The 25,674-nt window shown below is 34.1% G+C and overlaps 1 protein-coding gene across 1 annotated transcript in view; it reads left to right on the forward strand.

Annotated features, from left to right (window-relative positions):
- LOC109445533 (solute carrier organic anion transporter family member 6A1) overlaps positions 1-25,674 on the forward strand; it is a 101,774-nt gene that overhangs the window by 38,012 nt on the left and 38,088 nt on the right. The window contains exons 4-8 of the mRNA XM_019727993.2: positions 10,833-11,093; positions 16,629-16,811; positions 18,743-18,839; positions 23,892-24,010; positions 24,832-24,941. Of these exons, the coding sequence (XP_019583552.2) occupies positions 10,833-11,093; positions 16,629-16,811; positions 18,743-18,839; positions 23,892-24,010; positions 24,832-24,941 (770 nt within the window). The remainder of the gene's footprint in view (positions 1-10,832; positions 11,094-16,628; positions 16,812-18,742; positions 18,840-23,891; positions 24,011-24,831; positions 24,942-25,674) is intronic.

Genomic DNA, 25,674 nt, shown 5'->3' on the forward strand with positions numbered 1-25,674 from the left:
TCTTGTTTCTTAATGTGTGAATTGAAGAGGTAGAGTGGGACCTCAGACAATGTATATCAGACAATCCAAACACACAGTTTGAAGAAGAATGTGAATTTGATGCCTTTAGAGGGGTCATGCATTCTCTACTTTGCCAAGGCCCCTCAACCACTGCCATTACAGCCAGCTTCTTTACTAGCCTGTTTAACTGATGGCATTGGAGTTGCCAAGCATGGTCTCTTTTTGCTCTAAAATACTATGTCTAAAGTGCAGTAAAAAAAAAGCTAAATGTGATAAGAGGAACATATAAGAGGAGCAAATACATAGTCATCAGTTTATTTTTCTGGAGATCATCAAAGAAGTTTCTCGGAGGAAGAGGCATTTGAATTATGCCTTGATAAATAGGTACAGTTCTGACAGCTGGGGATGTAGTTAAGGGATGTTTATTGAATAAGGAGATGAAAAAATGAATAGTGTTTTGATAAACACTCATACAGAAAAGCCTTGTTTCAGAATGGTGAGTGACAAGTTTGGCTGGATGATGGTTCACCTAAGCACCAATAAAGGTAATTATATTTATCTTATTTATTGTCTCCCCCAAGACCTAAAATAGTGATTCAGGCAGAAAGAACACTCAATAAAAAGGTACTGAATGCATAAATGAATAACAAAGACGGAAAAGACAAATTGTGGCCGCATTATGAATGTCTTTAAATACCAGACTGAGAATTTTGAAAGGATACTAAAAAGTGTTTACATCTCACCAATGTCCTGGGTGATGAGTAAGGTGCTCTACAGGCATTATCTCATTTGATATCATCTCCTCATTCAGTGGGTAATGAGGAGATAGAGAAGGGTTTTCAACAAGTGCTTGGCAGTGAAAGGTTTTAGCTCCACTTTGTTAACTGACATCATACAGGTCATTTGGGTATAATATTGTGTCTTAATAATATTCCTAAAAATGGTGTATCTCTTATCTATTTATCAGTTGATATAATTTATTATTTAGTATTACATTTTAAGCAATTTTGAGATAATTCCCAACATATGGAAACTATGCAAAGGCAATGCAAAGAATTCCTGAGTCCCTTTCACCCAGATTCTCTAGATGTATTTTTCAGTTGTTTTTATATTTTGTGTAATAGTTGTTTACATTTGTTCCTTCACCTTTTCTTTCCCGAGACATATAGATTTTTTTTTTCAGACATGGTGCCCCATTATTGCTAAATACTCCAGTGTGCATTTTCCCAAAGTGAGGACACTCCTATATAACCACCATTCAACCCTCCTAATCAGGACTATCTCTGCAACACTACCATTAAATTAGGAATTGGAGGCCCCACTCAGACTTTGCCAACTGTCTCAATAGTGTCTCCTTTTCCTTTTTGATCCAAAATTCTATCCAGGGTCACATGTTGCATTTAGTTGTCATATTTTAGACTTTGTAAATCTGAAACACTTCCTCATTTTCCTTAAAGTCTTAAGACATGTGGGTTTTTCATTCTGTATGTTGAACTTCAATCTGGGAGGGTATGTTTGATGTTTTTTTATGATCAGACTCAGGCCATACCTGCCTGCCCTGCCTATCTGCTTACACCTTATCTCCCTCTCCGCCCCACCCCCAATTTGTGGTTTACCTTTTCATTTTTTCACCTCTGTTTTTTTGATTAAAAAAGTATTCAGTTTTGTTGAAGCTCAATTTAATTTTTTAATGATTCATTCTTTTTTGTTTTTTATCAAAAAAAGTATTGCCTAAGTCAGTGTCACAATGATTTTCTGCTTTGTTGTCTTCTAAAAGTTGTATTGTTTAGCTTTTATGTTTAGGTCTCATCCATTTTAAATGAATTTTTGTGTATGGAAAGGCTCAAGGTTAATTTTTTTCCGTATAAAACCTTTATTCTATCATAATTAATGAAAAGACTATCTTTTATTCCATTGAATTACCTTGGCACTTTTGTTGAAATTTTGATCTCTAAGTCTATTTCTAGCCTCTGTATTCTTTTTCATTGACCTAATATATCTATACTTATGCAAATATTATATTGCATTGGCTACTGTGGCTTTATTATATGTATTGAAATCAGGTGTTCTTATTTATTTATTTTATTAAATTTATTGGTGTGACATTGGTTGGTAAAATTATATAGGTTTCAAGTGTACAATTCTATAATACATCATCTATATATTGTATTGTGTGTCCACTACCCAAAGACAAATCTCCCTCCACCACCATATATTTGAACCCCTTTCCCCTCTTCTACCATCTCCACTTCCCCGTTACCCTCTGGTAACCACTAAACTGCAGTGTGTGTCTATGAGTGTTTGTTTGTTTGTCTTGTCATTGTTCCTTTCAGTTTCATATCTGACATATGAGTGAAATCATATAGTTCTTGACTTTATCTGTCTGACTTATTTTGGTTAGCATGATAATCTCAAGATCCATCCGTGCTGTCACAAATGGCAGTATTTCATCTTTTCTTATGGCTGAGTAATATTCCAATGTGTATATATACCACATCTTCTTTATCCAGTCATCTATCATAGGAAACTTCAGTTGCTTCTGTGTCTTGGCCACCGTGAATAATGCTGTAGTGAACATAAGGGTACATATATCTTTATGGAAAAATGTTTTCAAATGCTTTGGGTAGATATCCAGAAGAGGGACTGCTGGGTCATATGGTAATTCTATTCTTAATTTTTTGAGGCGTTCCTCAAAAAGTTCTGTGTTCCTTAGTGGCTGTACCAATTTACATTTCCACCTGCAGTGTATGAGGGTTACTTTTTCTCCATAACCTCTCCAACACTTGTTATTGTCTTGTTGATAATAGCCATTCTAACCAGTGTGGCTTTGATTTGCATTTCCCTAATAGCTAGTGAAGTTGAGCATCTTTTCATATACCTGTTAGCCATTTGTATGTCTTTTTGGGAGACGTGTCTGTTCATGTCCGCTGCCCATTTTTTAATTGGATTATTTCTTTGTTTGTTGTTGAGTTGTATGAATTCTTTATATATTTTGGATATTAGCCCATTATCAGAGGTGTTATTTGCAAATATCTTGTCCCATTTGGTTGGTTGCTTGTTTGTTTTGTCGATGGTTTCTTTTGCTGTGCTGAAGCTTTTAAATTTGATATAGTCCCATTCATTCATTTTTGCTTTTACTTCCCTTGCTTTTGAGGTCAAATTCATAAAATTCCCTCTAAGACCAAGGTCCATAAGTTTAGTACCTATGTTTTCTTCTGTGCAGTTTATTGTTTCAGGTCTTATGTTTAGATCTTTGCTCCATTTTGAGTTAATTTTTGTGACAGGTGAGAAATAGTCTAGTTTCAGCCTTTTACATGTGGCTTTCCAATTTTCCCAGCACCATTTATTGAAGAGGCTTTCTTTTCTCCATTGTATGTTTTTGGCTCCTTTCTCAAAAATTACATGCCCATATATGTGTGGGTTTATTTCTGCATTCTCAATTTGGTTCCATTGGTCTGTGTGTTTATTTTTCTGCCAATACCATGTTGTTTTGATTATTGTCATTTTATAGTATAATTTGAAGTCAGAGAGTATGATACCTCTGACCTTGTTCTTTTTTCTCAGGATTGCTTTGGCTATTTGGGGTCTTTTGTGATTTCATACAAACCTGATAGTTTTGTTGTTGTTCTATTTCTTTAAAAAACATTCTATTAGGATTTTGATGCAGCTTGCATTAAATCTGTATATTGCTTTGGGTAATATGGCCATTTTAACTATGTTGATTCTTCCAGACCATGAACATGGAATATCTTTCCATTTCTTTGTGTCTTCTTCAGTTTTTAAAATAATATCATGTAGTTTTCAAGATATATCTTGTAGTTTTCAAGCATAGGTTCAGGTCTTCTTCTGACTTTGTTCTTTTTAAAAAAGTTGTTTTGGTTACTCTAGATTCTTTGCCTTTGTACATTAATTTTAGAACTAATTTGTTATTTTGTATAAAAAGTTACTGGAATTTTAATTGGGATTTCTTTGATTGTATAGATTTGGAGAAAATTGACATCTATACAATATTGAATGTTTTGACCATAGTATATCTCTTTGTCTATTTAGTTCTTCTATCCTTCTACTTTGTTAAATTAATTTGTTAGTCATAGGAGCCTCTTGGCTGATTCCTTAGGATTTTTTAGATAAATGAGCATGTCATCTCTGAATCAGGACAGTTTTACTTTTTCCTTCCCAATTTGTATGCTTTTTTCCTTCTTCTTGTTTTGTTATACTGATTAGGACCTCCAATGCAATAGTGAATAGAAATTCCAAAAAGAGAAGTTCATTTGTTTTTCCTGATTTTAGACAGAAATCGTTTAACCTTTCAGAATTAAATGTTAACTATGGATTTTTTTTGTAGATGCCTTTTATCAGTTTGCAGATGTTCCCTTTTATCCTTAGTTGGTTGAGAATTTTTATCACACATTGGTGTTGAATTTTGCCAATTGTCTTTTTCCTGTATCTATTGAGACCATTATATTCCTTTTCTTATTTATTCTATTAACATTATATATTGCATTCTTTTATTTTGGGGCATTTAGCCAACCTTGCATTCCTGGGGTAAACTCTTATTACTGGATTATTATCTTTTTTATATATTGCTGGATTCAATTTTCCAAAATTCTGTTGTGCCCTCTTTAGGAAAGCCTGGATTTTAGCCCTTGAGTACTCAATCTTAGCTCTAGGGAAAGTGGCTGTTCCTTATACTGGCTATTTCTACATTCTTAGCTTTCTCTTTATTTCTTACTAGCTAATCATCTGTTACTTTAGTCCCCTGTTATAGCTAATAATTCTTTATATCAAATGATCCTTGTTCAAATTACTGTGTAGTTTCCTTCTGCTGATTGGATCTAGACTATTATTGGTATCAGGAGTAGTCTCAGAACATATCCCCATTAAGATGGGATTTAGGATTGGTTTTATTATGCCTTTAATCATGAGTGAAGTGCTGAGCTCTTTGCCAGTGGGAAATGGATAGCAGTTCTTGGCAGGCAGGTTGCATCAGAATTCACCACGCTATCACCTGTGCTCAACTGGGATGAAGTACCAACTGAAGCATGTACCTGAAAGCCCGAGTGCCTGCTGCACTTTACTTATGGTAGCAACGATTTCTATGAGGACTCTGGTGTTGAGTGGAATATTTTCAGTGCCCTTAGACTCTTATGAAGAGAAATGACAAACTTAGGCCTCAACTCTCGGCTCAAGTCATGGTCTGAAAATTCAAGAACTCCCATCAAAGCCCTAATGTAAGCTCTCTCTTTCTTTGTTTTCCACTGTAGAGCTGATATTTCTGGAAGTCATACAAAATTTAAACGCATGGGTTGATGAGTTATAATGATGGTTGAATTCATAATCTCATCATGTTTGCCATGTAACTTCCCCTCTCTTATGTATCCAAGAAGAGTGGTTAATTTTTCGGTCTGTTCAGTTTGTTATTTGGTAGGACAGAGTGGTAACTTCCAAGCTCCTTACAAGTGAAGCTGGAACTGTATATAACCTTTGGTGTGGACATATATCTTTGTTTCTTTGGATTTTATACGTAGGAGTAGAATTGCTGGGTCATATGAAACTATTATTAACTTTAAAATTATGCTGTAGGTTTTTCCATATATGTACTTTATCAATTTAAGGAAGTTGCCTTCTATTCCTAGTTCATTGAGTATTTTTATTCTGAAATTGTGTTGGCTTTTGTCAAATGCTTTTTCTACATTCTGATATTCATGTGGTTTTTGTCCTTTATTATAGTAATATAGTGAATTAAATTGATTTATTTTCATATGTTGGAATGAAATTAAGGAGGTCTATGGCCTTGCACATTTATTTTTTGAGAAATATTCAAAATAATCATAAATAAAGACTATTTGAAGAGTTTTGTCAAAGAAAGATTCTCTGAATGGAGAATTTTGGCTAAAATATTTGATTACAAAAACTGAACTGAAACATTATTTAGTAGTGTTTTCTTTAAATTGACTAGACACATATTTATAGAGAGTGTTTTCTTAATTAAAATATTATGATATACAATGAAGAGTCATTAGAAGCCTAAAAACTTCAAATTTATTAACTGTTATGTTGGAGGTCTCTAAGACCTCACTCAGACTGAATGTGTCACTAGAAGGATTCAGGAATCAGAGAAAGATGTTATACTCATGATTACAATTTGTTAGAGTGAACGGATACAGCAAAGGGAAAATCAGCAAAGGGAAAAACCCAATGGGACAAAGTCTAGAAGCAATCAGGTCCAAGCTTTCACGTGTCCTGTCCCAGTGGAGTCACATGGGCGTGTTTGATTCTTCAAGCAACAGTGTGTGATAACACATGCTAAGAGTTGCCAACCAAAGAAGCTCACAGGCTTTTTTTTTGGGGGGTGGGGTGGAGAAGGGGGAGTCCCTTAGACATGTAGCATCTGTGTGATTGACCTCAGCTACTGAGACTCCATTACCCTCCTCTCTACAAGCACAACAAGAAAGGTGTTCACCATAAGTAATGTTGTTACCGAAAACCAATCAAATGGATACAGCGTGGCCGCAGGTCTCAAGCATACAAAGCGTCCACCTCAAATCACCTTGTTAGTTTAAATTATCTGATCCAAGTGGTACTGTGTGGTCCAAGGCTTCAGGCATATAATAGCACTCTTATCAGGCAGAATATTCAAGAGCTCAAAGGAGCCAACCAAAGGCTAGTCTTGAAGACAGGTCTTTTTTGAGCCACCAAGGCCTGCTGAGTTAAGCCTTTGCTGCAAAACTATAAAAAAAACTTTGATGAATTGCAGCAAATTTCATGAGAATTCGAAATAAGATCGCATTAAAAATATATTATTTAGAAAAACATCCATAACATTTTATTAAAGATAACCATGGCTAAGAAATAGGTTAAAGTATATGTGTATCAAAAATAATATTCCTTTTAAAAATGTTATGATACAGAAATATAAAGATGTTTGAAAGTTGTTGACTAAACTTTTAGCTTCACCAATGTAACAAATCTAATTTGTCTGTAAATTACCCAAGTCATATACTTTTTGATACAGTCCTCCATACCAAGTGTTGAACCAGGAAAAAACAAAGAAACCAACCATCAAAGATGGGAACCTGGAATTGTTTATCCTACCTGATTGGGCTTGAAAGGAACAAAAACAATATTTGTACCTGTGGAAAATGGTACACTGGAAGTCCATGGCATGTAGTGACAAAAAAAGTTATTTAAAATGTTACCTGAGATAAAATTCTTACTGAAGGCAAGACTGTGGGAGACCAACAGCTTCTGCAATTAACTCCTGTGGTGGACCTTTAGACTAGAGATTCTGGGGTTGACTTACTGCTTCTGACTGCACTGGAAAGTTTACAGAAAGACAACGAGAAGTTTAGGGCATGATTAGAAAATGTGTGAGCTTCTCTGATGGCTGTATGAGAATCTATCACTTTTAGCCATTCACCATTGTAGAATTACAACACAAGTTGAATTCACAGATTCACTAGATCATAGAAGTGAGACTTGGGGCTTTGATTGGAACCCTGAGAATTGGGATAAAGGCATTCGGGTGGAATTCAGTGAATCTGAGAACTAGCAACCCTGAAATCCCAAATCTCTTTTCCCAGTAGGAACAAGTATTCCTCTAGTGTCTGAACAAAAAGCAATTCTCTGCTTGAAAACACTACATTTACCTCTCCTGAGTTAAAGGAATGTAAATTACCCTCAGACCCACCCCACCACTCCTATTGCTGCCAGACTCAAAACTAGAATCAGATACCAGCCTTCTCAGAATGACTAATATAAAGTCTGTCCTGATAATGTTGTACACCAAAAATTTGCCTGCCACCTTCAGTGATGTCTTTAGGGACCAGTTGGTTTGGAGTGTGTAGGGCTGCCTCTTCCAAAATGGAGGAAAAGTTTCTTCATTTGTACCATTCACTACTAAGAAAGAAACATAATCTTTGGTGCCACCTGTGGTTTTTTGAAAGTGGAAATATGTTGTGGTAGCATTATAGTCCAACTCTGGAAGCCCTGAAAATAGAGGAAAAGGGAAATCCTCCCAGTGGGAAGAACATTGAGCAGTGCATCTAATTATCCGCATTCCCTAGATACCATGCTGCCATTGCCTAATGAATTGACCATTTGGTGACTAGGAGGGCTGGGTAAGTGGTATGTCTGTCTGAATGGGCAGAGTTATCTTATGGAAATGTTCACCAAAAAAATCCATTGCAGCGGAAACTCTTAATAATGTGGTAGATAGGTAACCTGAGAATATTAGCCAGCTTCTTTCCCCAGCCATTGTATGCCTTGTTCAATGGGTTCATGTTTATAGTGACAATTGCATCAAGGGTGGAGGTTATACAAGAGGTGAATGCATAGATTTATCTTCACCAGAGCTGATCTGGCTATTGCACTGCTGAGTGCCTGACCTGCCACCAGGGAAAGTCAACACAATCCAGGAAATAGTTCCATTCCCAGAAATCAATCATCTACCTGGAGACCAAGTTGATTATTATACTGTCTGCTTCTATTATGGAGTGGGCAATAATTTCTTCTCACTGAACTGGATATTTGCTTTGGATATGGGTTCTTTTATAGTTATGGTTCTGTCAGAGCAATTATACTTGGACTTAATGAATACCTTGTACACCATCATGATCATCTTATTTATGATCACATTGCTTTTAATGAAGGAATTCATTTTATAGCAAAAGAAGTACATCAGGAAGTTCATGTTCCTAGAATTCACTGATTTATATCTCAATAACAGAAACTCTTGGCCTTTTAGGTAATTATAGTATCCTATTGAAGACTCAGGTAAGGCTCCAGCCAGAAGACAACAATAAAAAAGTTTGCGGTGCTGTCCTGTAGGGTGAAATACACGCTCTGAAATAGCAACTTATATACAGAGGGCGCCCAAAAAAATGTATGGACATTTTAAGAAAGGCAAACTGTGTTAAAATTATGCTGATAGTATCCATTTTGGCACTTCTTGTAATTGCAGAAGTCAAACATGTCTTGTATTCATCTTTTGTTATTGGTATATGTTGAATATTAAAATTTTAATGCAATTTTTTTCTTAAAATTTGTATCCATTTTTTTGAGGGGGGATCCTCTATATATTATGTGAAGTCAAGAGGAAGAAGGAGTGGGTAGTGGAAGAAGGAAGTTATAAATATCAACTGTGTCTCGTAACCATTTAAAAAAATAACATCTGTGGCAACTATGCATTTTTCTTTCTTGTTTGTTTTATGTGTATTCCAATTGTTTCGTTTGTTCTCATTCTCTTTCCCTTACTATTTTATAAAAGAGTATTGTGGGCGATACTTTACAACTTCATCTCTAGGTGACAGAATATTCCTGAGTTAGAAGGGGACCTAATACCCCAACCTTAGAAATGGACACAGTTACTGAGAGGACATTTCTTACCATCCTTCTTGGCCACATCTAAAATGAGAGTTGAAAAAACTTCTCTTGGATGCAGAAAGTTTTCATATTTTGTTTCCTGCTGCTCTTGGTCTATTAAACTGTTGTGGTTCTAAGTAGGGTTTATGGTGTCTTTTGCAGTACGACTCCCTCACAAATCTAGTTAGGCCTATGATATGTTTGCTTAATTATTTATACCTTTTATACCTTTTTATACCATGTATACATTTGAAATTTAGTTTTTATGTTAAAGAAAATCCATTCCGGTTTGTGATTGAACTAGAGGAAGGATTAACATTAGGTTAAGATGGGTATGATGACTGATTGGACTGTGTGCCTCCTATGTGTCACCTTTTTTTTTTTTTTTGGAAAGTGAGAAGGTCTTTGTTTGCAAGAATAATTGAAACATGTTAGGCAGGAGCATGATGATGTTCCTATTAATTTGGTTTGGCAGTTTAAATATGGGAAGAAGGGTGAAAATGTACCCTGAGCAGTCTGGAAGCTGCACTTTGCAAGTTATTTGTTGGCCATAAACTGCATTGTTCCCCTTCTGGACTCATTCCTGTTTGCGAGCTCCGTCAACAGCCACAGTGGGTGATGAAGCAGCACAGGACTGGTGGTCTCTGGCTCTGGTAACTGCAAGGGCAGCAGAAGCAGCAGGTGATTGTGAACTAGCTCTCACAGCATGAGCAGGAGTGTGGGTCCTGGCTTCCTGCCAGGGGTAGTGAGTGCAGGTCCAACAGCTTTGGTAAGGTGGGTTCTAATTAGTAACTATTTTCCCTTTCCAATCCAACAAATGTATTACTTTGTAACCATCTGCTATATCTTTCGTTTGTTTGTTTCAAACATTTAATATGCTTATTTTTCCCCCCAGTTAGATGCCCATGGAAATGTGCATGTGTGATACCAATATAGACAAAGAATTGTCTATATTATTCAAGGATGTATACATTGTCAAAAAAATATTAAGGCTCGGAAATGGTAAACTTCAAGTGTAGGATATGGGTTATGAGGGATAGAAAAGAATGTTTGGGGGTAGTACATGTTGGGCTTCAACTGTTTTGAAAATGTCTTATTTTCTGTTCTGGATGGTAGATAAACAAGTATTTATTAGATTGCTATTTATTTTTTATAATTGAAATATAATACATTGAAGATTAGTACTGAGATGATTAAAAAGATCAGATTCTTTAGTAAATTACTTGTGAATATAGCCGTTTAAAAAATAACTACAGTAATTCAATTAGCAAATATTTTAGAGAGGTTAAGGCCTGTTAAAGTTTTAGGAAAGAAATCATTATGTGCTTATAAATCTTAAACATTCAGAATAATGTAAAATAAACTTAATCCACTGTGAATTAAGTGTTCTTTTGTAATGATTATAATGGTGATCTATTTTGTCTTTTAAAATGTATATCATTGCTTTCTTTTTTCTTTTTACATTTTAGGTATTGTGTTTGGTCTTGTAGATCTCAACATTGACACGTTTTGGAGGAACAGTCGTCTGAAAACCATTGAGAGTGTGGTGTTGTCATTGAGTTATGATATTTCGTCTTGCCTGGTAGTAGGGTTTATATCATTCTATGGAGGGAGAGGAAACATTCCAAAATGGATTACAGCTTCCTCCTTTTTAATAGGATTTGGATCTCTTTTATTTGCTTTTCCATTCTTTCGTGGTAAAAATTACCAATTTACTGTAGAAATCGAAGGTAAGATTTTAAAAATACTGTCATACGTCAAATCATTATTCATTTAAACCATTGGCTCTAGGAACTTAAAATAGACTGTGATACTTGTCTGTCTGTACATTGATCCATCTGTGTCTATTTCTATGATCAAGTTTGTTAAGATAATTAAATGTTGCTCCCTAGTCACTTACATGTCATTTTCTTATCTTCTCATGATCATATACCCTTTCACGTAAGAGATGGGGATAACTGAAACACGTTAGGCAGAAGCATGATGATGTGCCTGTTAATTTGGTATGGAAGTTTAAATATGGGAAGAAGTGTGAAAATGTATCCTGAGCAGTCTTAAAGGTGCACTTTGCAAGTTATTTGTCTGGTGGTCATAAATTCCATTGTTCCCCTTCTAGACTCATTTCTGTTTGCAAGGGGACTGGCAGCCTGTAAACTACATTTCCCAGATTTCCTTGCCAGCTGGCTTCCATGTACGTGTTGCCAGTGAGAAGCTGTAGCAGTAGATTTGAAGAAGGGGCAAAGGAAATCTTGAAAATAGAAAGAAGAAAGAAAATTTTGGGATAATTATTTTGTGAAATTGTTTGTCTTTTATCAATTTTTATGTGTTAGTCTCTTGAGAACTTTAGTAATTCCTTATGTCTTCCACAATATGCTTTAATTCATCCCTTTATTATGACTTCAGTATACAATACATGACATACAAGCACAAATACAAGCATAAAAAACTTATATACACAAAAAGAAAGGTCAGACATTTTCTAGCTACTCCTGCCATTTAAAAATGGGAGTTGCTCTTTGACATAGGACTTTTAATCTAAAACGGTGAGTGGCTTCTTTACTTTGTTCATTTTTTAAATTTATTCCACAATCTTTTTGCTGCTCCCAGTAGATTAAGTCTATTTGAAGTTTCATAGCACTATTTTTGACACTATTGTATTAGTTTTTTGTTGTGTACTTATATAGGCTTATAAAAGTGTTGGAAGGCACTTACCCATTTTGTCAACTTTAAACTGGACTTTAGCAAGACATATTTGAAAAAGGCATGAGGGTGTGTTTGTGTGTGTGTGTCTGTGTGTGTGTGTATGTGTGTTTGTCTGTGTATAAACTTACAATGTTTGAAAAGTATGTTTATGATGTGTTTTTACAATGTAAATAAAAAAGGTCCATATTAAATACAATAATTTACACAATATATTAATATAATTAATATATTTATATACTGTATAATTTATATATTAAATAAGCATTGATACACGTCATATAAATATATGAAATATAATATGCACACATATTTGTAATATATTTATAATATTTGTAGAATATAAATATGTCAAATAAATAGAGGGTTCCAAAAAAATGTATACACATTTTAAGAAAGGAAAAAAACTGTATTAAAATTGTAATACTCAATATATGCTGATAACAAAAGATGAATACAAGTCATGTGTATACATTTTTTGGCACCCCAATGTGTTTATTAATTTGTAGAATATATTTGTAATATGCTCATTCTTTTTGTAGAATGGAAAAGTGATTGAACTAGAAAATGAATTATGGAAAGAAGGGAATGGAAAACGCATCATTCCTATTCTTCCCTTAATCCTGTTCTGGTCAGAAAGGGTGAAAACTTAGGAAACACTGATTGAAATATATTAAAAATGCTGCTTGATCAGCACTTAATAGGAGTCGTAGGAGTAGAAATAGTACAGTCTTTCTTCCTTTGTGTCTTCTTTATGTCATCTTGATTCTACATATTTTCCTTTTTGCTTGTGGTTAGGAACAAGCAATTTATCTAAGAACAGCTATTTAGTGTATTTACTAGGTGGCCCTCTGCTTGGTATTAGAGACGCAGAAATAAACAGTCTTTGCTATAAAGTGCTCACTTCATACATCTATCTATTTCACTTACTTTGCTTAAAAGTTTATTTCTTACATAATCTCTCTCTCTCTCTCTCTCTCTCTCTCTCTCTCTCTCTCTCGCGCGCGCGCGCGCGCTGACTATATATTTCTAATTTATATAAATACATTTCTATGTTCTCTTCTTTCATCTCCCCCCTCCTTGTTTTTGATCCTTCTCTTCTTCTTTTCTGAATGTCTCTCCTATTCTGTTCTCTTTGTGTACTCCTCAGTTAGCTGCTATGCTCATCTTCCCTTATGAGTGGTCTGAAGCTCTTTGGAACAGCCCGTTTACCACCACCTCCTACTCCCTTTCTTTGCTTACCGTGCCCCAGCACAGTTTTCCATATTCATGTGAAGTTGATCTGTAGCCCCTATGCCTCAACCAACATGTAGATACTGCGTTCTACCAAATCCTGGAACAGTTAAAAATGATTTTTCTCACTAGTTCATGAAAACACTTGTATTACACTCAGATCTTTAGTTTCTAGATCTCTGCATTTAATTGACCACCCAACATACCCATGGTTTCAGTGCATTGTCACTTTACTGAGAACTTCCTGAATATCTATTATCTTACTCTCTGATTATACCCACTAATTCTTCCAACTCACTCATATAATAAAAATTATGATTAAAATTCTTTTCTTTCGTTGGAAACTTCAGGCTATTGACATCTACTTTCTCCCTTTATCAGATTCTCCTTGTTGTTACTTTCTTTCATTTGTAGTTTATTTTATGTTCCTTACTATGAAATATTAGAGTGTTTCAAACATACTCTAATTATAATCTTAAGATCCCTGGCCCATTGTTATTTCTTGATCCTGGCCTGGAAAATGTTTGATTCTACCATATGTCTTTTCTGGACTAGTGATGTGTGTTTTAGAGAAAAATCACACAAAAGGCCAGCTCATTCCCATGACGAATTTGTTCCTGTCAGCCTCAATTATGCTCTTAAATGGATTGATTCCCCTGACATTTGTCTTTCTTTCTTTTTCCCCCCGTTTTTTAGTCAACTCTCTTCCATAATTCACAATAAGGATTTTAGACTTTCATCATGTTTTAGTTAGTTTGTGTTGCTATAACAAAACTATAAACTAGATGACTTAAACAATTTTAGAAATTTATTTCTCATAGCTCTGGAGACTAGGAGTCTAGGATCCAGGTGGTAGCCTATTTAGTTTCTGGTAAGGGCCCTCTTCTTGGTTATGTCCCTATATACGTAGCAGCTGAGAGTCAGGAAAAGAGAGGGAGAGCAAGCTCTCTTGTGTCTCTTCTTATAAGGGCACTAATCCCATCGTGAGGGCTCTACTTTCATGGCTCAATTACCTCCCAAAGATCCTACTTCCAAATACCATCACGTTGAGGATTAGGGTTTCAGCATGTGAATTTATGAGGGGACACAAACATTCAGTCTATAGTACCTTACTGAACTCTTATCTTCTGTGCTGGAGAGAAAATACATGCCATAAGAGAAAATTGCCTTAATTTCTTACCATAGACGCTATAATTCCACCTATATTTTCATGTTCACATTCTTTACTTCTTCCTTTCTGTTAAAATGGAAGAGCTGTCCTCCTGCTAAACACCTGTTCTCTCTTGCCTACTTTATTCCATTGGTGATCTTCTCCCTTCTCCTTCTGTAAATTCTCCCTCTCTTTTGGTCCTACTTATTGACACTTAAATGTTCTTCCCATTCTTACAAAACAAAAACAACAATAGATGTAACTTGTAGTCCTTTTTTTATCACTTTGCACAAGCTCCTCATTTTCATTGACAATTTTTTTTTTAAAGAAATGTCGATGCTTCCTGGCTTTGCCTCATATTATTTCCTCAACCCACTTTAAGATGGCCTCCACCCTAATCACTGCAATGGAATTATTTTCACCAAGCCATCAACATAATTCATGTTATTTAATATATTAAAACTTTTTACTTACCATATTTTTTAACTATCTCCAGAGTTTAATACTGACTGATCAATCCTTCTTGAAAGTATAGTCCAAACAAAGGATTTTTTAACATGAGGAGGGTTGCTAAAATATTAGTTTTATTCTATTTGTAGAAAACATTTGTTTTCAGATATTGGACGGCAGGAATCTCAGGACCATAACCCCTAGCAGAAGGGAAAGTAACAAGTTGAATTTCCTAGGAGAAGGCAAGAGGAGTAGACTAGGGACATTTTTGATCATCAGGAGGGTGTAGGAACCTCCTTGAGTTTAATAATAATGAATTTAAAGTGAGATTTGCATGGTTGTTTGTTTTCGTGCTACCACATTCGCCTTTAAAAGTGTAGGTACAGAGTAAGGAGAAGAGTTTAATTTGACTAGGGTTGCAGTTTTACAGAGAGATTGCATGATATATAAAAAAGAGCAAAGGATTTAAAAGTGTTAGATGACAATAAGAGAAGTAGGATATAAAGGGATCCTTGGGATAGTGAAAAGGAGTGGAATCAATGGATTATAGGTCCTGGTGGGTTTTAGGGATTGTTGGAATTGGGTTACTAGGAGGGAGCTGGAAAGATAAAAATGTTTGTAGGATGCTTGCAGTTGTAGTTAAGGTTTGTAGTTACTGTTTTTGAAAGTTTAAATTGAGTAGCTAAAGTAAGTGGAGTAGCAGTATATGGGAGTAGAGCAGTTCAAGGAACTAAGAGGCCAAGGTGTTGGAAATACCACATTGATATTGATATCACCACAAGTTAATATGTCTGTATAAAATTGAACCATCAGTATTTTGAATCACAATCCTAGAGACCTCCTGCCATTTGACATGGAATCAAATAACATTTCATATGAACATTGAACCAGCTGAAATTTTCCATTAGTGTACTATTTTGCAATTTACACATTAGCCAATAATATTTTAAGAGCATTTGTTAAAATTCCAGTTAAATGTACACAATCAGAATGATCTAATAGCATTGCATGGACTTACCAATCTAATAACAAGTGTAATTCCAACATTTATTTACTACTGTTTTACAACCATGTGAATAAAAAGAAAAGCATAAGAAATAGACTCTCACCTAAAGGTATTTAAGATCTAGTGGATTACTATATAATAACTAAAAGAAAGAAAGTTTTATTGTATAATGCTTTGTCCTTATGTACCTATGTTCTAGAAAGTAGTGGGTTTAAAATGGGAAATTATTTAATGAAAGCCACACAAAGTTAACGTGAAGATTGCTGAAGAAGTGCATGTAGAACTAAACTCACAAGGTAATCTTTGATGATTCAGATAATGTAAAACATTAGAAATACTTTTATCCTGGGCCAAAAATCGGGGTTACCAGATGCCAAGTTTTAGAGACATATGTGTACATTTGTGTTATGTATGTGTGTATATGTATATTTACCTATGCATGCATAAGTGCGTTTATACATAGTCAGACATACACATTTATATTTGGTTTATAATATTTGAATCTTTTTCAGTATTCTCCCAAACTTTCTTTTATCACTGCATTTTTCTGAAAACATGATCATTGATTGTAGAATGACTACATTCAATGTAAATGATGTCTTAACTAAAAGAAAAAAGCATAATGGTGGAAATAGCTGGTAAAAGCTTCATAAAAGATACTACATATTTGTTGTATGTTTAACTTTTGATGCATTTAACAAAAAATTATAATTATCTTTTCAAAAGATATTTGCAAAGACATGAAGACTGTCCAAACTTGCAAGAGATCCATTTTATCCCAGTCAAACTATGTGCCTTTCTTCGTCTTTGGGCAGACTCTGCAGGGAATAGCAGGAGTGTGTCTTTATATCCTTGGAATATGTTTTCTTGATGACAGTGTTGCCGCACACTCAACTGGTACTTATCTAGGCAAGTTTTTCTTCTCCTTCTAATATGATCGAACCATTCTGAATTTTTATTGAGCTTTTGCATTTTGGTGTCCATATGTAAACTGATATATAAGGGCTAATTATTCCTCCATATAATGAATGACATTGTAATGAATGATAACTGGTATGCTTAACTTCAAAGTCACATTGAGTCACTTAATTCTGAGGAGGTGCTTGAGATTTGGAATTGTAGACAAGTTATCTGGAGGTCACTCTAAAACATATAGAACATTAGGAAAAATACATTCTTAAGTAATAAAAACTATATTCTTTCTCTATATATTCCATATGTATTTAAATATTTGTCGTGTAAAATTATACAGGCTGCAGTTCATTTCTCTAGGGGGAAAAAAATCTCAAAATTACCAGATTGAATTGTTCAAGTAGTTGTATGGTTAAACTTTGGGGATATATGTGTGAAGTTGCTGCCATCATTTCTATAAGGAAATAGAAACCTTTATGCCACCACGGTACTCGATTTAGTGTGGTCCTGAAATAATCATCATAGTTGTACTAAATTCTTTATATATATATATATTAACTCAATCTTTTTGGGGTGCCCTGATATTTTGAAGTTAATGAAAATATAATCTTGTTTATCCCATCATGGAGAGAAGTGGTATTTAATTGTCTATAGGGTAACATCCTCTATATACAGTATTTTGTGCTACTCTATCCTACAATAAGTAACCCTGGGGTATATATCTCAGAATAATCTCTACTTCCTTATGAAGCAATAGCTTCTAGTCCTGGTAGATGATCTATTTGTACAGGATTATCTAACTATCATTTTTGGAAAATAATTTTAAATTTATTTTTCTATGCTTATTGTGGAGTTGACGTAAAAGAAAATAGCATTTTGCACCCAAATAATAATTTTTCCACCAGAGGTAAGGAAAGTTATGCCAATAAACTAAAATAGATGATATTCATATTTATATTTGCTTTTAGAAATAACTTTTTTGCTGTGATTTGTTAGTCTTGGCGGAGGGTGGCAACAAATATATTTATTTTCCTTTTGGTTCTACTGAATAGCAATTAAAACATACATCTATAAACTGTCGAGAGAACTTTACTTTATTGCCACCTCCTGCTACCTTGACAGCTAAGGTGAAAGATGCAAAGGTGATGATCATGTATCATTATAAAGTATCATTTTGTTTTAGTACCGCAAATTAAAGTGAAATAAGGTATATTGAATTCATATTTATGTTAAATCTGAATGTATTTATTTACATTACATTAAATATATAGATTAAGGTACAGTGAGTTATATATTTTAGTTATTTAAGTTTCTCTAATATATACACTGGATAATATGTATGATGGTTAATTTTATATGTCAGCTTGGCTAGGTTATGGCAACCAGTTATTTGGTCAAACATCAGTCTAGATGTTTCTGTGATATTTTGTAGATGTGACTAACCATCGCAATCAGTAGACTTTGAAGAGAGCAGATTACCCTCCATAATGTGGGAGAGCCTCATCCAATCAGTTGAAGCCTTTTACAATAAAGACTGAGGTTTCCCAAAGAAGAAGCAAATCCATAGAAACTCTGCCTGAGATTTTGCAGCTTGCTGGCCTGCCCCATGGATTTGACTTAATTATAGACTCAAGACTGTAACATTAGCTCTTACCTGGATTTCCAGCCTGTCAGTCCGGCCATACAAATTGGGACTTGCCAGCCCCAAGCCAATCCAATTCCTTATAATCTCTCTCTCTCTCTCCCCCCCACCTCCCTCTCACGTGCGTGCTCCAAATATCTTACTGGTTCTGTTTTTCTGGAGAACCCTGACTGATAAAGTATACTATGAAGTTTTCAGAAGTAATCCATTTCAGTGAGGTAATATTTATTATCTTATGACAAAGGTGGTTTATACAGCTATTTGGTGTTCAACCTTCATTTTATAGGCATTATGTTTGCTTCGGTAATAATTGGATATGCTGTGGGTTATACAATAGGAGCACCCTTGGTTAAGACCTCTGTGAACAGTACTTTTAATAAAAGGTAAGGCATTTTCTTCCATTTTTTTTTATTTTGTGTAAAATATTTATTGAATAAGCACTGTAGCACTGTAGCATATATATATATATATATATATATATATATATATATACTTAATTTGCAATAATCATATTTTTAGAAAAAGTATTTGTAAACGTGACTGATATACACACATATATACATATTAATACATCAAAAATGTACATTTTTACCATTACTGTTGGAAATATAATTTAAAAAGCACTACTTATAATGACAAGTGTACTAATTCTGCATATAGTTTTTTAAAAATTCTGGTAAAAAACACGTAACATAAACTTTATCATCCTAAGCATTTTTAAGTGTACAGTACAGTAGTGTTAACTATATGCACATTTTTGTGTAACAGATCTTTAGATCTTTTTTGTCTTGTTAACTGAAACTCTATGTGTATGTCCATTGCACAACTCCCCTTTTCCCATTTTTCTCTAGCCCTTGGCATTCACCATGCTACTTTCTTTTTCTAAGGGTTTGACTATAGATACCTCATATAAGTGAAATCGCACAATATTTGTGTTTTTGTCACTGGCTTATTTCACTTAGCATAATGTCATCAAGGTTCATCCATGCTGTTGCATTTCATGACAGTGTAACATGACAGTATTTATTTCATTAAAGGCTAAGTAATATTCCATTGTATGTATAAAAGGTGGGACAATTAAGTTCGCGAACTCATCCTGGAAAAAGTGCTACATACCTCTTTGCTGAATATCACTAGGGTCACCTTCAAAGTACTCCCCTTGGGAAGCTATACACTGATGCCAGTGCCTAGTCCACCCTTCAAAGCAATTTTGGAACTCTTTTACTGGAATGGCCATCAGAGCTGTCATCATCTTACCCTTGATGTCCTGAATGTCATCAAAATGTCTTCCTTTCAATATTTCCTTTATCTTCAGGTAAGGAAAGAAGTCATTGGGGACCAGATCAGGTGAGTAGGGAGGGTGTTCCAATACAGTTATTTGTTTACTGGCTTAAAACTCCCTCACAGACAGTGCAGTGTGAGCTGGTGCATTATCATGATGCAAGAGCCATGAATTATTGGCGAAAAGTTCAGGTCCTCTAACTTTTTCACACAGCCTTTTCAACACTTCCAAATAGTAAACTTAGTGAACTGTTTGTCCAGTTGGTACAAATTCATAATGAGTAATGCCTCTGATGTAAAAAAAAGGTTAGCAACATCAATGTAACAAGTTCGTGAACTTAATTGTCATACCTCGTATACCACATTTTCTGTATTCATTCATCTGTCAATAGGTATTTAGTTTACTTTTATTTCTTGGTAATTGTGAATAATTCTGTAATTAACACAGGTGTGCAAATATCTCTTTGAGATTCTATTTTCAATTCTTTTGGCTATAGCCCCAGAAGTGGGATTGATAGAGCATATGGTAATACTTATTTTTAAAATTTTTTTGAGGAACTTCCACACTGTTTTCCATAGTGGCTGCACCGTTTTACATTTCCACAAATAGTGCACAGTTTCCAATTTCTCAACATCTTTGTCAACAGTTGTTATTTTATTTTTTTATTTTTTATTTTAGTTTTTTTAGTAACAGCCATCCTAGCAAGTATGAAGTGATATTGTGGTTTTTATTTTCGTTTCCCTGATGATTAATGATGTTGCACACCTTTACATCTTTTCATATACTTTTTGGCCATTTATGTGTTTGTTGTTTTTCTTTGAGAAATGTCTATTCAAGTTCTTTGCCCATTTTTTAAATCAGATTTTGTTGTTGAATTGAAAGAGGTTTTTTTATGTATTCTAGATATTATCCATTTATCAGATATATAGTTTGCAAATGTTTTTTCCCATTCCATAATCTGTCTTTTCACTTTGTTTACTGTTTCCTTGGCTGTGTAGTTTTTAAGTTCAATATAGTCCCATTTGTCTAATTTTGTTTTTGTTGCCTATGCTTTTGGTGTCATATCAAGAAATCATTGCTAAATCCAGTGTCATGAAAGCTTTCTTCCTTTGTTTTCTATGAGTTTTGTTGTTTTAGGTCTTACATTTAGACCTTTAATCCATTTTGAATTTTCTGTTGGTGTATATTTGATAAGGATTCAACGTCATTCTTTTGCATGTGGATATCCCATTTTTTGGCCAAAATCATTTATTAAAGAGACTATCCTTTCCCTGTTGTGTATTCTTGTCAATCTTGTCAAAGATCATTTGACCATATTTGTGAGAGTTTATTTCTGGACTCTCTATTCTGTTCCATTGGTCGATATATTTTCCTTTATACTAGTACCATACTGTTTTGTGATATATTTTGTAGCTTTGTGATATATTTTGAAATCAGGAAGTATAAAGCCTCCAGCTTTGTTTTTCTTTATCAAGATTGTTTTGGTTACTTGGGGTCCTTTGAGATTCCATGTGAATTTTAGGATTTTTTTTAGGAATTTCTGCAAAAAATTCCATTGAGATTTTCATAGGGATTACATTGGATCTGTAGCTTGCTTTGGGTCATAAGGGCATTTTAACAATATTAAGTCTTCAAATCCAGGGACATGGATGTCTTTCCATTTATTTATATCTTTTTTCATTTTTTCAGCAGTATTTTGTAGTATTTAGTGCATAAGTGTTTTGCCTCACACACTACACTGTTCATTGTTAGTATGTAGAAACACACTTGATTTTTGTGTGGGTTTTTTATCTCACAAGTTTGCTGAATTCATTTATTAGTTCTAACATTTTATTTTTGGAATGTTTAGCAATTTCTAAATATAAGATCATTCATCTGCAAACAGATATGTTTACTTCTTTTTCCCCCCAATTTGGACATCTTTTAATTTCTTTTCTTGCCTGATTGTTCTGGCTAGAATTTCCAATACCATGTTGAATAGAAGTGGTAAGAATAGGCATTTTGCCTTGTTTCTGATCTTAGAAAGCTTTCAGTTTTTCCACCATTTAGTGTGATGTTAGCTGTGGACTCTTTTTATATGGCTTTCATTATGGCGTAATTTCCTTCTATTCCCAATTTGTTGGGTGTTTTCGTGGTGAAAGGGTATTGAATATTGTCAAATGGCTTTTCTGCATCAATTGAAATGATCATGTGTTTTTTGTCGTTTAGTTAATGTGGTATATTACATTGATTGATTTTCGTATACTGAACCATCCTTGCATTCAGGAATTAATCTGACTTGATCATGATGTATAATCCTTTTAATGTACGGTTGAATTTAGTTTGCTAGTATTTTATTCATGATTTTTACATCAATATTCATCAGGGATTAGTTTGTAGCTTTGCGTTTTCTTTGTAGTATTTGGTGGGATAAGTCCCTACTCATTATTATTCATCAAAAATTGGGCAATGGTTGCAGAATTACTCTTCTAGCTACATATATGATAATCTCAGGTTACAATCAAAGTATTTTGATATGAAATACTTGAATTGAAGTGTCAGATTGGAATAATTATTCTTTTTCCATGCAAGAATATAGTATGTTGCTCTATTTTGTCTGTTTTTCTTTTCTGCCCTTCAATAAAGTTTCATGATTTTCTTTACTAAAGATATCCCATTAAGCCTATTCCTAGTGATTTCATGTATTTTTGTTAATATTGTACATAGCATCTTTGTATTATTATATTTACTTTTGGTAGAAAGAAATATTGATTTATAAGTTTGTCATATATATGTTACTCTATTAAATTCTTATACTTTGTAGTTCTTTTTCAATTTATTTTCAATTGTTAGGTACTCAATTATTTACACATATGGATATGTAATAATCATATTTTGTATAACATAATGCATATAGTTAGAATACATGGCTGGGTTCAAAAGTGAAAAAAAGAAAATTTCTGATTGTGATCAATGAGGAAACACATAGCTGTAGTAACAAGCTAGAGTTGAAACTCCCTGGGCATTGCATATGAGCCTACCGGATAATGAAAATCAAGATTGCAACCCTGTGTCATTGCAAATTGGAATTTGTATCCCTGAATAGTGTAGTGATAGATAAGGAGTCGCCTGTCAATAAAACTGTGAACATTCGCCACATTCTATGAGAAACAGGGCATATAAGTAAGATCCTTATCAGGTCTCTGTTGATAGTAGAGTCACCTGTGAGAAACTAGCATTTTCTGTGCTCGCTTCCACAGAACATATACTAAAATTGGAACGAAACTAGCACTTCCAAAACGGTGGTTCCTGGGGATGTGGACATTTTCCCACAATGACTGGTTTCCCACACGGTCTTAAATGTGTGTGAAACTGTAGACAATGGCAGCTGTGTAGTAATCAACTTCTCCACATCTCCCTAAATGACACAAAATTCCTTCATAGCTATGAAAATTCTCCACAAAATCATGGCGTCAGCATTATTGAAGACAAAGAATGCTTAAATCATAAAATAACTGTGAGTTAAAAGAGAAAACTCAAAAAGTCCCAGCACAGGATCCTTCACAGTCCTATCCTCCTCTGCCCACTGCAAGACTGTGGTTTACAAAGGTGACCCAAGAAAAAAATGTATGGAAAAGAGAAGACAACACCTAGCAAAGGGTCCCAAGGATGATTAACTATGATCATTAAAAGGGTAATTCATTTTTCGTTTGAGAGTTCAGAGAAGGGGCTATAAGAAAGAGATTTCATTACATAGGTGATTTAAAGGGTCAGATGCCAGATAAATTGTGCAACTTAAAGGGGAGGTTTCCACCAAAGGGCTAGGTGCATGATTTAAAAGGGCAGGATAATTTTAAAAGAGAGGTGAAATCCAAAAGAATAGTTTTCCAAGTGCGTAGCTACTTTTGGAGAAAAAGTTAAACAGGATCAAAGAATTACTCTTCACTACCTGAGTGGACAAAGGAGGAAAAGGAAAGGAAAAAGCTTAGGATTCTGTAAGACAAAAGGGAGCTACATAATTGGAAGACTCACAACCACTCACTCTCAGAAAAACAAACAACAGGGACAAACTAAGAAAAACTGTTCCATTTTTCTCTTTCTCTTTCTGCTCAATTATGGCTTTGCTTATAATAAAATATAGAAAGCTGAAATTTGTCTTTTTTCTTTATTAAAGCATTGGAGACAGTCATAAGGAACATTGGCTGCAGACATGGTGGATTCGTTTTGTTTTTGTCTCAGTTATTGCATGGTCTACATTAATACCATTGTCATGTTTTCCACGCCATCTACGAGGTAGCTGTAACAATATAATTCATTCAGTTAAAGATAGTAAATTCCTCATCCCCCATTCTCAGAACATGGCTGAGCTACATTTTTTTCTGTCACAGAGATACAGCTACATGTGATAGTATTATTTGAACAAATGAAGTCTCATGTGACCAAATACTATTTTATTTATGTACCAGACTTTTGTTAGTACACATTTTTGTTTCTTGTCAATTTCTTTTTTTAAGGTGCTTTATATCTAGAGTTCATAACTTTTTTTAAAGAAAGAAGCATAATTAAATCTATTTACTTAGCATTCTTTAATACATGTAGTACCTTACAGAATTATTGTAAGATAAAATAATAATTACCAAAATTCTTTTAGAAACACTAAGAACTACATGTAACATTAGAGAAATCAAATACTCTCCAAATGGTAGTACGTTTCATTGGCACAAGTTATTTTTAGTAATATCAAAGATTACTTTTTTATATTTTGGAGCTGAGCTATCAAATACTGTAGTTTCTTGCCACATGTGGCTCTTTAAATTTTAAACTAAATTAAATTAAAAATCCATTTACTCAGTAATAGTAGCTACATTTAATGGCTACAGTATAGGACAGTGCAGACATGGAAAATTTTCATTATCACAGAATATTCTTTACGACAACACTATTTTACAAGAATATACCTTTTAGTTAATTAGATTTACTTTTAAGCTTGTTCAAAAATAGATCACTTGGCATTCCAAGACAAATTGCCTTTATTAGGATGTATATGTATGTTTATGTATGTGTTTTAGTTATTTTGAACATGTCATCAGATTTTTTTACTTGTTCGCATACAGGTACAGAAAGGATAAGGGCAGGGAAAAAGAAAAAGCCTCGTTTGTTGGACAGAAGGTATAAAGATCAGGAATTTGGAACCAGTATCAAAGATTTATTTGCTTCTGTTCGGGTAAGGTAAAATATTTTACATGAAAAAGCCAATTAAATTGACTTGTGCAATTTTTCTAATAGTAGATTTAAGAAAATAACCATAGAGTGTTCAACTTAAATCTGAGTGGGACTTTTGAAGTCTTAATTTACCTATTCATTTGATAAGTAATTAAAAATAGGACCCAGCTTACCTAAGTAACATTTCCAAGAACTTGGCTAGTGTCAGAGACTGGCACCAAGTATTTTCCTTTTTCTGTTTCTTCTATATTATTTTGTGTTTATTTTTTTCCTGCTGAAATAAGTAAGAAATTTAATGAGATGACATACAAGTATTAACATTATGTGTCTTTTTATTATGTTTAAATGTCTTTGAAGAGAACTCTGGAAGTTAACAAATATTCTCACAACATCATATTTTATTGAAAATATCCCCTCAGTATTAAACAGAAAAGAACTCTTTGTTTCTCTAGGTGAGAAACAAGGCCTGCAATACAGACATAGAGTTTAAAAACCCCCAACTTCTTAATAGTGATTCTGTATTCAATTTGTTTTCTACGCACAACTTCATCATTTATGTTGCCTGCAGAATTGTATTTCTCACATGTAGATCTTATCAAGTCATTTTCCAGATAACTTGATAGATGAATTTCACACTGTTTTAGTGGGACTTTGAATACTCCTCACAATAGTGTCAACTGAATTTTCCTACCTCTCCTCAGAATTTCATCCCTCTCTCCCCCACATTCTAGCCA

This window comes from Rhinolophus sinicus, linkage group LG03, assembly GCF_036562045.2.
Source record: "Rhinolophus sinicus isolate RSC01 linkage group LG03, ASM3656204v1, whole genome shotgun sequence".
Taxonomy (NCBI): Eukaryota; Metazoa; Chordata; class Mammalia; order Chiroptera; family Rhinolophidae; genus Rhinolophus; species Rhinolophus sinicus.